This window comes from Dermacentor albipictus, chromosome 9, assembly GCF_038994185.2.
Source record: "Dermacentor albipictus isolate Rhodes 1998 colony chromosome 9, USDA_Dalb.pri_finalv2, whole genome shotgun sequence".
Lineage (NCBI taxonomy): Eukaryota > Metazoa > Arthropoda > Arachnida > Ixodida > Ixodidae > Dermacentor > Dermacentor albipictus.
In genome coordinates, this window is record NC_091829.1 from 53,508,926 (window position 1) to 53,521,027 (window position 12,102).

General features: G+C 45.4%; 1 protein-coding gene and 1 long non-coding RNA gene across 3 annotated transcripts in view; one reads left to right on the top strand and one right to left on the bottom strand.

The window, feature by feature from the left end:
* LOC139049879 (uncharacterized) overlaps positions 1–11,391 on the top strand; it is a 225,462-nt gene extending 214,071 nt beyond the window's left edge. Inside the window, exon 3 of the long non-coding RNA XR_011508649.1 lies at positions 11,289–11,391. This is a non-coding gene — a long non-coding RNA (uncharacterized lncRNA). The remainder of the gene's footprint in view (positions 1–11,288) is intronic.
* Positions 7,251–12,102, bottom strand: part of LOC139049875 (uncharacterized) — a 68,617-nt gene continuing 63,765 nt past the window's right edge. For both annotated transcript variants that reach the window (XM_070525733.1, XM_070525732.1), the window contains exon 8: positions 7,251–7,343. In XM_070525733.1, the coding sequence (XP_070381834.1) occupies positions 7,326–7,343 (18 nt within the window). In that variant the 3' untranslated portion in view covers positions 7,251–7,325. The remainder of the gene's footprint in view (positions 7,344–12,102) is intronic.

A 12,102-nucleotide genomic window follows, 5' to 3' on the forward strand; every position in this document is an offset into this window, starting at 1 on the left:
ATTACCCCCTAGTGTATTTTGCTCGATAACTCCGCCTTTGCCTTTCTTTGCTCTTTGCTCTTTCTTCTTAAGAGTGGCAAAATTAATCATGTTTTGTGGTACGCGATTGGGGCGTGAGGGCAACCTGCTAATGCTGTCAATGTCAGAGTAAGTAAGTTCCTGCAGCCCCAGTGACTCAGCCACAGAGCTTTTACTGCGTCCAACAAATTCTCATTTGTTGTTACTTGAATGCCGTGGACCTCTAGGTTCGGTCGGTTAGTATATTGCTAGGCTTGATTCAGCTTTTTCTTCAACCGCGGTATTCCTTCCCTTGGTTTTTCCGCTTCGATTTCGGTCACTATTTTCTGAAGAATAGGTAATGGCTGGGCTTTCTTGTACAACCGCGTTACAAGCTCATCATATTTATCAGAGTATTAGCACAGAACTCTCAATGATATCAATCGTTTCTTTTCTTTGTAGCGACGCTGTTAGCCTCTAGTTGGTAGGAATTTTTCGTATCCGTCAACAAAAAAGAAAGTCCATATTTCCTTTGGAATTAGGCATACAACACACAGCTCAGTATTCATTTCAATAGAAAAGCGCTAAACAAGCGTGAGATCTGCATAATGGCCCCTGTGAACAATGCGAGGTACGTTCCTTCTCCCCGCGTGTGTTCCCCGATAAGAAACTGTTGCACAAGCTGCTCCGCTGAAAGGGGCGCGTTTTGCCCGAAAGGCAAAGCGTAGATTGCGATAGCAAATTAGTGGGCATCTGTAGCATGTAAGCACAGTACTTTTTCGGCCGTAGAAACTTGTAAACATTGGCATACTAACTAAATGAACAAGCATGGTGTTACGCGCGCACACGCAAACGTGAAAACATTTCGCTCGAGGACCGCGCAAAGTCTCTGTCGAAACGCTGGATTGAGGAAACGCGGCTGCAGCAGCGAGAGAATCGACCTTCGTGCTGCCTTTCCCATCAACGCTAACACAGCAGCGAAAACACAGCTCACGGGCGGACTCTGTCCCCGTCGCAGTTCACCTTTAAGATACAACGGCCCAGGCGGACGTGTGCTGCCGCCCGGGCCTCCCGTAGTAGAACGCCCCCTCCCCTCCCCCTCGAGCTTTGCGCGCGACGCAACACGGCTCGCTTCTTCCCCGCTTTCCTAGATTGCGTGCCGTCTTCCGTCGCGCGTAAGGCTCCAGGGGGAGGGGAGGGAGGGGCATTCTACTCCGGGCTGCCCGGGACACCTGGAGTAGAACGCCCTCTCCCTCCCCTTCCCCTAGCGCCTAGCGCGCGATGGAAGACTGCACGCTTCTTCCCCACTTGAACTGCCTTTGCCGGCTCACCCTCGCACGCTTTCACTCGCACATACTGCATATGGCGCGCCGCGAAGATTTTATCGCACTTTGACTTTACATGGCACCTCACGTTGACGGCGACAGCAGAAATGCGCCTTGGGTGTCCATTAAATGGCTATCGCAATAAAAAACAGCGGATCTTCTGTACCTCCTATAGAGACCAGTAGCTTTTTTTTTTAATCCATTCGCCCGCTTTCGTGGTCGACGTCGGACAATTGGGTGGACAGTGGGGTTAGTTTCGGTACTGACAATAAAGCGTCGCCACGACACTGGTAGCCAATGAAAAATTCAATACCTTTTGCATATGTGGCTCAATCATTTCAACCTACATTACAATAAAGTGAAGCGATGCAACTATGTGTCGAAGTAAAATGTGTTTTTGGCTGTATTCTTTTGCGGCGACACGACTACGTCGAGGACTTCCTAACCGACAGAACGGCAACGGTAGGGCCGAGGGAGTTGAGAAGCGACATGTTCTCCACGCCGCGTAAAGGCACACCCCAAGGCTCCGTGATATCGTCCGTGCTATTTAATGTGGCGATGATCGGCCTGGCAAAACGACTCGGCGAGATCCAGGGCATCCAACACGCGATGTACGTGGACGACGTGACGGTTTGGGTCATGCAAGGTTTACTGGGAGAAAAACAAGAAAAGCTACAAGAGGCTGCGCGCTGTGTCCAAAAGTACACCAGAAAGAGGGGACTGGTATGCTCCACAGAAAAATCCGAAGTACTGAGGTAAATAGACACCCCACCCAAGCAACACTGGACGTAACGCTTGACGGTCAAAACATCCCGGAAAAGAACATGATCAGAATCCTGGGCATGTGGCTACAGGGCAGCAGAAAATACAGCCACACCATAAGCCTGCTGAGCAAAGCGACTGAGCAGTTGGGCCGGATGATCAACAGGGTCTCCCAAAAAAGATACGTCATGAAAGAGGAAGACACACTCCTCGGAGAGGGCATGCCCTCTCCGAGGAGTCTGAGCGTATTTGTCTTCTTTTTTTTTGTCTCTTTCTTTTTCTCTGCGCGCCATGCGCGCCGGAACGGGTTGCTTTTCTTTTCCATTTTTTATCTTTTTTTCATGGACGAAGGAAATGCGCTAACAGGTTGTATTATAAACGCTGTGGTTTATCGTATGAATCTGGAACGCCTGCATGGATGCATATGATGTCTGTAATAGCCGTTACAGGGCCCTTCAGGCGCTTGCACTATCTCCCGCGACTATGAGTAATACAGCGCATTTGTAGCACATCTTCCAGCGTACCGCCAAATGTGATGCCTGCACGTATATTAGTGCTACATTTCCGCTCCGATGATAGGTCAAAGCAATCAGTACGGCAGTGAGGTACTCATATGCGTGGCCGCGCAAGCATACCGCCTGCGACATACTGGGTGGGCTCAGAGAATTTGGCACATATTTTAAGTGAATGAGAAACTTTGATGAGTTTATAGTGCAGGATATCAGTCAACGAAAGACCGCCCGATCTTAGTGATGCAGCCGAGATATGAAGAGAATGTGAAAAGTATCTGAGAATCGGACGATACACAACGCGCACACCACACGCGCGACATTGCTTCATCGCACACTCACAAAGTCCGCGTTGTCAGCTACAAAAATTACAAGTCTCTGTGCTGTTAGCTTAATGCCTGTTTGAAATCCTCTTGTAGCTAAAGTTGGCGTTCATGCCATCTATTATCACAATTGGATCGGCGTTTCGCTTTCCTCATTCTACTGCCGCAAAAGTCATGCTATCACAACTGTGAAGGCTGTCTTGGGTTTGCCGATAGCGACTATATAGATCGTAATATGTGGTCAACAAACGCGGAGGTATACACTATGTCTATACTAAAGTCTACAAATAGGTTCTACAGCAATCTCAGCAGAATACAGCTACAGTTGTTCATTTCAAACGCAGCTCCGCATTATCGACCGCTACCTGCGCTTGGTTACAGCGTACAGCCCAGATTAACGATGTTTGTCTATTTCGAATCTATAGACGGCATGTAAACCTGAAGCAATAAGAATTTTACAGTATCGGCTGTTTTCTACTTCATATCACGCCTTACCACAATCGGTATACGGGCTGTTCGCACAAGTTAACAAGACCTTTGGTGACGTCCCCCTCTATGGCTTTCACCGGCGGTGATGTAGGAAACCGTGGAAAATAATTCGGATGGCAAAGAAGTATACGGGGTGTCTCACTTAATTTGTGCCAGACTTTAACACATGCAAATGCTACATAGCTGGAGAGAACCAGCGTAACGTTGTTTGCATCGCTTGGAGATACTCAGATTATTTTTTGCATTCCCCTGATTAGATAATTAGTATTAACTTATTTCTAAAATATCTTAATTAGATGAATATTCTCAATGATAAAATTGTAGAGCAACACTAGAAACTGCCGATACAGCTTTCTGTCGCTCAACACGTGCTCCATAGAAGTGTTTGTTCGAGCGTGAAGAAGCCCGCGGTTACACACAACATATCTATCAATCTATCTATCTATCTATCTATCTATCTATCTATCTATCTATCTATCTATCTATCTATCTATCTATCTATCTATCTATCTATCTATCTATCTATCTATCTATCTATCTATCTATCTATCTATCTATCTATCTATCTATCTATATATATATCGACTATCGTCTATAGACTTTGTATCAACAAAAGTCCAAATCTATAGAAAGGCAACGTCGTCTATAACAATTCTATATACTTTCTATAGATAGTCTAAACTCATTTTTCGCATTGCGCCCCCATCGATATGTTGCCCCCGTGGCCGGGATTCGATCCCGCGACCTTGTGCTCAGCAGCCCAACCCCATATCCGCTGAGCAACCATGGTGGGTCTCCGGGTAAATTTGAATTAGAAGTTCGTTATGGAGATATTACTTTCGTTCATAACCGTTGCTATAAATGGTCCCTAATATCCTCCCCAGTAACAGGGGGAATTCTTTTTGTTCCTTGCTTTTGTTTTTTAGCGAGTAATGTTAAGCTGAATACCCATGATGGCCTCAGATGCCTCGCTACAGTATACTTGCGTATATGTCGAGTTATTTGACAATCATGCTTTAGCATTTAACGGACCCTACAGCATAAAAATATCTGTCTTGTAATTCCACCCTTTTCGAAGTGGGCTTTTAACATATAACACATGCTTGTCTTTGTCGGCTACTTGTTGATTCCCGTTCTAATGTATGATAGCTAAATATGGAGAGAATGATTGGATCCTATTAGGTTAAGGTAAAACCACATATGCATAATGCCTTAGCTTATATTTAACGACAAAGAATTTTGGAAAGAAAGTATAAATAACTTTGCTCAACCGCAAATTATTGGCGCCTCACTGAGCATCTCAGTTGAAGGCTAGTGGGTGTGTTAATTTAGCCAGCCATGCATGTAAAGTGCTATTTCACGCATAGTTCGTACGCGATGGGCATTGCACCATTTGTGTTTTCGTAGTTTGTGAAAATGAAAGGCCAAATACGGGTTATGTAACCGGCGTTATTGTTTGCTTTTGGAAGAGGGGTCGCCATAATGTAATGTCCGAAAGCAGTGCTACCTATGCTAGAATAAAATGAAAACGCATAACCGAACGTGACACAAAGTCATACTCGACGAACTCTCAACGTGCTAGTAGCCGAATTGCGTAAGAAGTAACGTACGAATTAAGAACTCATGCAAAGCACGTCGCGGTGTTCCCAGTCATACACTCAAACCTACCCCATCATTGAATAGCAGTGAAATCACTTATTGTCATGTGGCTCAATGCTCAGCACGAGGTCGCCAGATCAAATCCCGGCCACGACGGCTGCATTTCGATGGGAGCGAAATGCGAAAACGCCCGTGTACTTAGATTTATGTGCACGTTAAACAACCCCAGATGGTCCAAATAATTCCGGAGTCTCCCATTACGACGTGTCTCATAATCCGATTGCTTTTGGCACGTAAAACGCCATAATTTAATTTCTTAATTACGATATCGTTATGATGATAAAACATAATTACTTGTCCACTACTAAGATGAAAGCATATGTGAAGTTTCGTAGTACCTGTCGCTTAATTTATGCGTGATTGGGGGTCAAGAAGGCGTATTTCTTATCGAGCAGTGTTAGCCTACCTAAGAAAACGTACCCTTTTGTAGTTAGAAATAGGTGGTGATAATTCTTTTATATTTGAAGACGTATTTAGCACGAACACTACAGAAACAAGAAGCTTAAGGACTTTAATAGCTTCAGGACACTTTCTGAGAAGGAATTTCTGAACGCACCAACACAAACAGAACTCGAAACACTCGTCCAGGACTAGCTCCCTAGGGCAACTTCCGTCGTGTCACAGCTGGTCCTTTCATCTTATACGGCTCGGCCTTACCTGACACTGCCTTTTTTGGCTGCTGCCATAGGTGGCAGCACATTTGGCAGGCGAGGTCCGTTCGCCGATGAGAAATAGGGCCATCGCGCACAGAAACAGGCGACAACCTTGGCCCACATCACCGCTTTCGGAATTCGTGGGATGTGCTCTATAAGCACGTCATGAGCATTTCAAGCTAATGGAAGGAAATTCAAAAATTTACTTCACTGAATCATGGCGCGTGAATTATATCTATCTATATATATATATAAAAGTAATTAGCAACGGCATAACAGTATGACAATATACAGGGTGTTTTTTTAAGCCGCACCAAATTTCAAGAATATGCCTGTGGCAGATTGCGCAATTGTAATCCTTTATCTAAAAAACTCAATCAGACCGCCATTTCTCCAGCAAAAACATTGAACATACTTAAATAAATAATTAACATACCTACGTTAATAATTTTTAAATATTCGCATTACGGCCAATATTTCAATCCAGTAAATATAGCCGGTGGGTTCTCAAGGTGCATTCAGTTGGAAGGAATTCTCAAGACTGCACCAGTTTCGAGATAATTTTTAAAGTGTCCGCCGAAATGCATTGGCGTTCCGGTTGCTTTCTTTAAGGAAACGTTGTTTTTTTCATTGAAGCACAAAAGCACCTGGAAAACCATAGCATTTCGCCGGACACCCTTACGGGAACCCTTGTGGAGGTTTCATTTGTGTTCCCTACGGTGAACATTAATGAATGTGCTTGAACAAAATGACGATGAAAAGGCTTCTGAGCAAAGGTCGCTCAAAGTTGCTTATTCCATATTTAATTTTTTATGTGTGTATCTGTGGTTACCTTGTCAGCCATGTCACGAAAATGTTGACGCATCACGATAATCACGCTACATATTCTCTCCATGCACTAAATACGATAAAGTTGAGTTAAATGTGTCAAAGCTACGTATTTTTATTTCGAAGCGCTGGAGCATCCAATCGAAGATGCATAACCTCAGGTGATGCTTCGCGCTTAATGTAGTGAGTCCTCATAATTTAAGAGGGTTTAAATATGCACCTATTACCGTCATAAATGTGCATTTTGTTTAATCAAAACAAGGGAATTGAGTAAGCGTTATTACATAATTCAATATTTTTTTTCAAGGAACACGAACAAGTTAATTACTGGTTTCAGACGTTACGAGTTAGTAAATCCTTTCCTTTTTTCGTCATTGCCGCCGAAGCAGTCCACATTGCCAACACCCGTCAAGCATACGTCTAGCAAAGTAATTGTGTATATATAACAACGCCGTGTACATTCAACTGAAATGGGGCCACGTTAACTACCCGCAGAGTTCAACTCACCTGAAGGTGAATGCCTGTGATTTTCCTCTCCCTTGTCACCACCGCTAGACAGAACTAACAAAACACGAATCGCATACAGAAATGTGTATACACCGCTGAGTGAAGCAAATGCCTTTCTTTTACTGGGAGCTTCTCCCGCTAAGATGTAGGAACGCACGCCAATAACGGCGATAATACTTTATAGAAACATGTGTATTCGTTTATTTGAGGCAACAGATTTTGCTAATTACGGGAACACTGGAAACGAGTAGATGCACAGAGTAAACTCGTCTTCTACGTGCTGGGTACGTCCTGCGACAAAAAAGAAGGAAAAGGATCATAAGTTACCGGCGAGAACATACTAAACTGTTTAGACTTGCACAAAGTACTAGTTTGCACTGCCTGAGTAAAAACCTGACTCGTACTAACCATATCGCAAGGTAACTTAACCGGAAGTTAGCGTGGTTAGTACATGGATTTCTGTAAACTTCGTTCTTTCGGATTCAGACTGCTTTGTGACTTTGCAAGTGCACGATTTAAAAAAAAAATATTGGTTTATATGCAGAACGATTGGCTATAGAATTGAACGCGTACGCCGACGTATATTACCCTCGTGCAATCAAACAAATTATTTTAATAAAGCGCGGTTAGTCACCGAGCAATGACTTGACCCAGCAACCGCTTGAACTTGTTCGACTTGTACATAATCATTCTTTCAGGGATTGATCCCAAAGCAAGCAGGGCCGCAATTTCGTAACGATGCATTCGATCGGTTCTATGCCATTCTTGTAACCAACGCGGGCAGAGCATCATTCTGATCACTCACGAAAAGCGGAGATGAATAGCATCGGAAAGGGCGCCGCTACGAAATCTTGGCCCTAGGTTGATTTCTTTGACCACCTCAAATGTTGGGCGCAGGGACATGGAAGGCATGCTGAGCCAACCGGGCCACTACCATCTGGGCTCTACATCTACATCTATACGGATGATAGGAGACTAAATACATATGTTCCAGGGGCTTGAACCTCTGGGCCTTCCAGGAATTCGCGTAGCCACTGCCATTGTTACATACGCGTGCGCAATCTCTAGAATTACGACCGTTGCCAAAAATTAGAGGCCACGCCGCACTTTCACCACGTGTGTCGATTGGCGAGGCTGCATGATGCGGTTCCCCTGGGGCTCTTTAAACTCCATACCTAAGAATGGCAAGTTTGATAATTCTTTGCATTTGCCTGGGCACTGGAACTTTTCCATAGCACGAAAACTCCGTCGAGCAACATGTAGGTAACGTAATCGGAGCACTTTTGACAAAGACCACGATGGACCTTCTATGCTACACTTCACTACGGAGGCCCGTTACATCATTGCAGCTACATTTATTGTTTTAGTATGCGTTTATAAAAAAATCATGCCTGCCAGATCTATGCAACCTACAATATGGGCATGTCATAGATAGTGTAAACTGTTAGGTGGCCCCATCCCCACGTTGCCGCAATATACCCCACTCTCCCCCGACATCCGTGAAACTGCATGGAGTTCTGGTTACACACCGCATGTTGACCCTTTGTTCTTTGTGTTCAGAATTTGGTGCCCCAGCCGTAAGGCGTATAGGCTGTTGACTCTATTGGATCTCTTCAGCCCATAAAGTAACCGGGACACATCCTGTAGCCTTATCAAGGACAGACGCTGCGAGGGGTCTTCGTTTACTCGCTCAAACCAAGACTGAAACCTTGTGGAACACCCCCCTTTTCCGCAACTGCCGCCTCCACCGGCAAGACCCTACATTCAAGCTGCAGATACCATCGAACTTCTCCCGCCGTGATTACGCCGGCACTTTACTGTGCCGCCTCTGGTTAGGGGTGGCTTTTACGAAAGCCTACTCATTTCATATTGGTATGCCCGACAAACCGATCTGTGACGTATGCAACTGTGAGGAGACGATAGAGCACGTGTTGCGTTCTTGTTATCTTTATAACAACAAACGTGACGTTCTTCGGAGGATGTTACACCGATTCGATAGCAGACCATCTTCAGAGACGAAGATTCTCGCGCCATAGCTCCACGTGTCGCATGCTTACAAAGCGAAGCGGGCACTGCTACGTTTCCTGATCTGGGTCGACACTGGGTAGAAAACCGCTTGACCTCCCTACCTTTCCTTCCTTCTTTTCATCCTCCCCCTCTGTTGGGTAGCCATGTGAGGCACGTAGGTGCTGTTGCGGAGGGATATGAAATACAGTCGGCAGGCTTTCTTCATTCTATAGCCATGCGACGAAACTAAGGACGTGCACTCCCGTTTCATAGATCTGTCGGAGCGTTTACATGAACCTAGCACATAGCGGGTCCTACAGAGTTGTCGGACTCAGCTTTGCATGTCGCGATCCTGTACATGCTAACCGGTGAAGCTGAGCTAACGTCTAGTCCGACGGCCACCATTCACCTGCACGGGTTAGGATGACTCATCCTGACCCTTGCAGCTTCCGTGTTAATGTGGGGTTTGTCATGTAGGATTCACCCTGTCCTACATGACAACCGCCACGTGAACGCGGATGGCTCATTTCGGTGGTTACCAGCGCTGAACGGGACGCCATGTTTAAAATTTCAGCTTGTCATAGCCTCTCGCATGAATCTCGACCCATTCAGGGTACGAGGTCACGTAAATGGTGTCGCGACGGGCTGTTTGAGTCTGGCTTTGGCTCCAACAGCTGTTCCCGAGTTCACACGTATAAACGTAGGCTATAGCTATACCTGCCGATCTACCGAGGTCACCGCCTCACGAAGCGTTTCCGCTGGTTCAAAGAATTATTTCGCTTACATGTTTTAAGTGCCAGTGCTCCACTGTAGCGCTCTGTCTTCGTCAAGGGAACGCGGTGTGTGTATGTGTATCTCGGGGGGCGCGGGGGAGAGGGGGGGATGGCTTAGTAATGTTAATATAAGCTGCAACCCCGTGCCCGTTGTCTAAGGGGCTCCGATGACGATGATAATTATGATTATGACGATGATGTATTGGCATCCATCTGAAACTGATTGGTTACAAATGGTAGCCCATCCTGATTGAGCTAATCTGTATGCTATACCTGCTTTTTATTCTAGCAGTTTTGCGTACGTCCCCTTTATCTTCCTCAATACTTCTCTATCTAGTATCGCTTGCTGAGCCTGCAATAGATCCGGTATCACTAATCTCCCCCCTGCTTTCTCTTTTTTCGCCTATGCTCTAAACGTTTCTTCCATATATCGACAGTTCACCAGTTGATGGTTCCGGCCATTTTAAATGCAAGTGTCTGTGGAAGATGTATGTAACATATGGGTCTCACTAGGTGAAAGCCTACACAATATTTCTGAATGGATGTATGGATGGATGGATGGATGGATGGATGGATGGATGGATGGATGGATGGACGGATGGACGGACGGACGGACGGACGGACGGACGGACGGACGGACGGGCGGACGGACGGACGGACGGACGGACGGGCGGACGGACGGGCGGACGGACGGACGGACGGACGGACGGACGGACGGACGGACGGACGGGCTGACGGGCGGACGGGCGGATGGATGGATGGATGGATGCTATGAACGCCCCTTTGGAACGCGCCGGTGGGTTGTGCCACCAAGCTCTTCTTATTATATTGCCTAATGGCGTACCTATCTAAATAATAATAAAAATAAAAGAAAAAAACACGACAAATTCCCCTCATCAATCTTTTTGAACTCCTATTGGGAACTTTGTTGTTGTACTCCTCTGTTGTTTGTCGTTTCCCTACATATCGTCCAACAATCTTCCTATAACCTCTTATTATTCTTCACTCCGGACATGTTTACGTTCACCCTACTCTCGCTGAACCCAAGGGTTACAAGGAGGCCAGGGGTGCCTAAAGCGACTGCTGGGCAGGCACCTTCTAATTATACATGCTGCATCATTTGCATTTCGTTTTTTTCCTGTTAATCAGTTAGTCATGGCAGGTTTACTTGTCATTGCCGCCACCCATGAGTATATTTCAGCCTCTCTGACTTTCCGTTTGCCGTTCTTTGCTGCTGGTTTGCTCACCCTACATGCCGCATACTTGCTGGTAAGCTTCCTAGTTATTTTCCTCCACTGTGAATCAATGTCTTTCCTGTACAATTACCTCAACACTCTCCCAGCCCATTTACTTTCGTCCCTATTCCTCAGCCGTTCCTCATAATCAATTTTACTATGAGCTTCCCTCACTGAAAAACTTGTCCAGCCCATATAAGCCTGCACACTTTCATTTGCAGTCTTCCCGTGGGCGCGCAATGTAAGGCGTCTCGCTGACATTTGGTTGTCATCGAGTCCTTACTGTACCCCCGACTTCAAACGAACACCAGCATTTCCAAATGTAAGTCCTGAAACCGTTACAACTTTCCACGTACCCAAGAGCACCTCGTACCTTTTGTATCCCCATAGTGCCCTGCGTTTCATTGTGGCCGCATTTTTTATCCCTTTGACGCTCAATGCTTTTTCCTGTGTTTCCATATATCTATTGCCTTCGTTAATCCATATAGCAAAGTATTTATAATGTTTCAACCGAGGTATTTTTCGGCCCTGAATTGACACTGTCTGTTCTCTGTTTTCATTCAATGCTATCACGCCATATTTATTACCACCAAAAAAATTGTTAGCTAGACACACAATCTCGTATGCACAAAACAAACCTGGAAGCTTCTGCTCTGCAACACTACCCGCCATTTTTAATGACGTCATAAACCCAATATTACATCCCTCTGGCGCCATTTCCATCCTTACCATGCACATACATCATAAACAGCAGTGGGGATAAAGGTCACACCTACCTCAATCCCTTGTTGATATCAACTTTCTCCTCGCTCCTCATCTTCTCCCACTCAATAAAAACGGTATATTCTATGTAAATCTCTTTTAACAGCTATATCCCCTTCGAAAACATATAAAATGTTGCTGTGAACGTTGTGATACGCTCTTCTAATGTCTCAAAAAAGCCACATGTAATGCACTCCTTTCTACTCCGCATATTTCAATACTCTGACAAGGACAAGCAAGTGATCGTCCAGACGCCTATAGATTTTGTAGCCA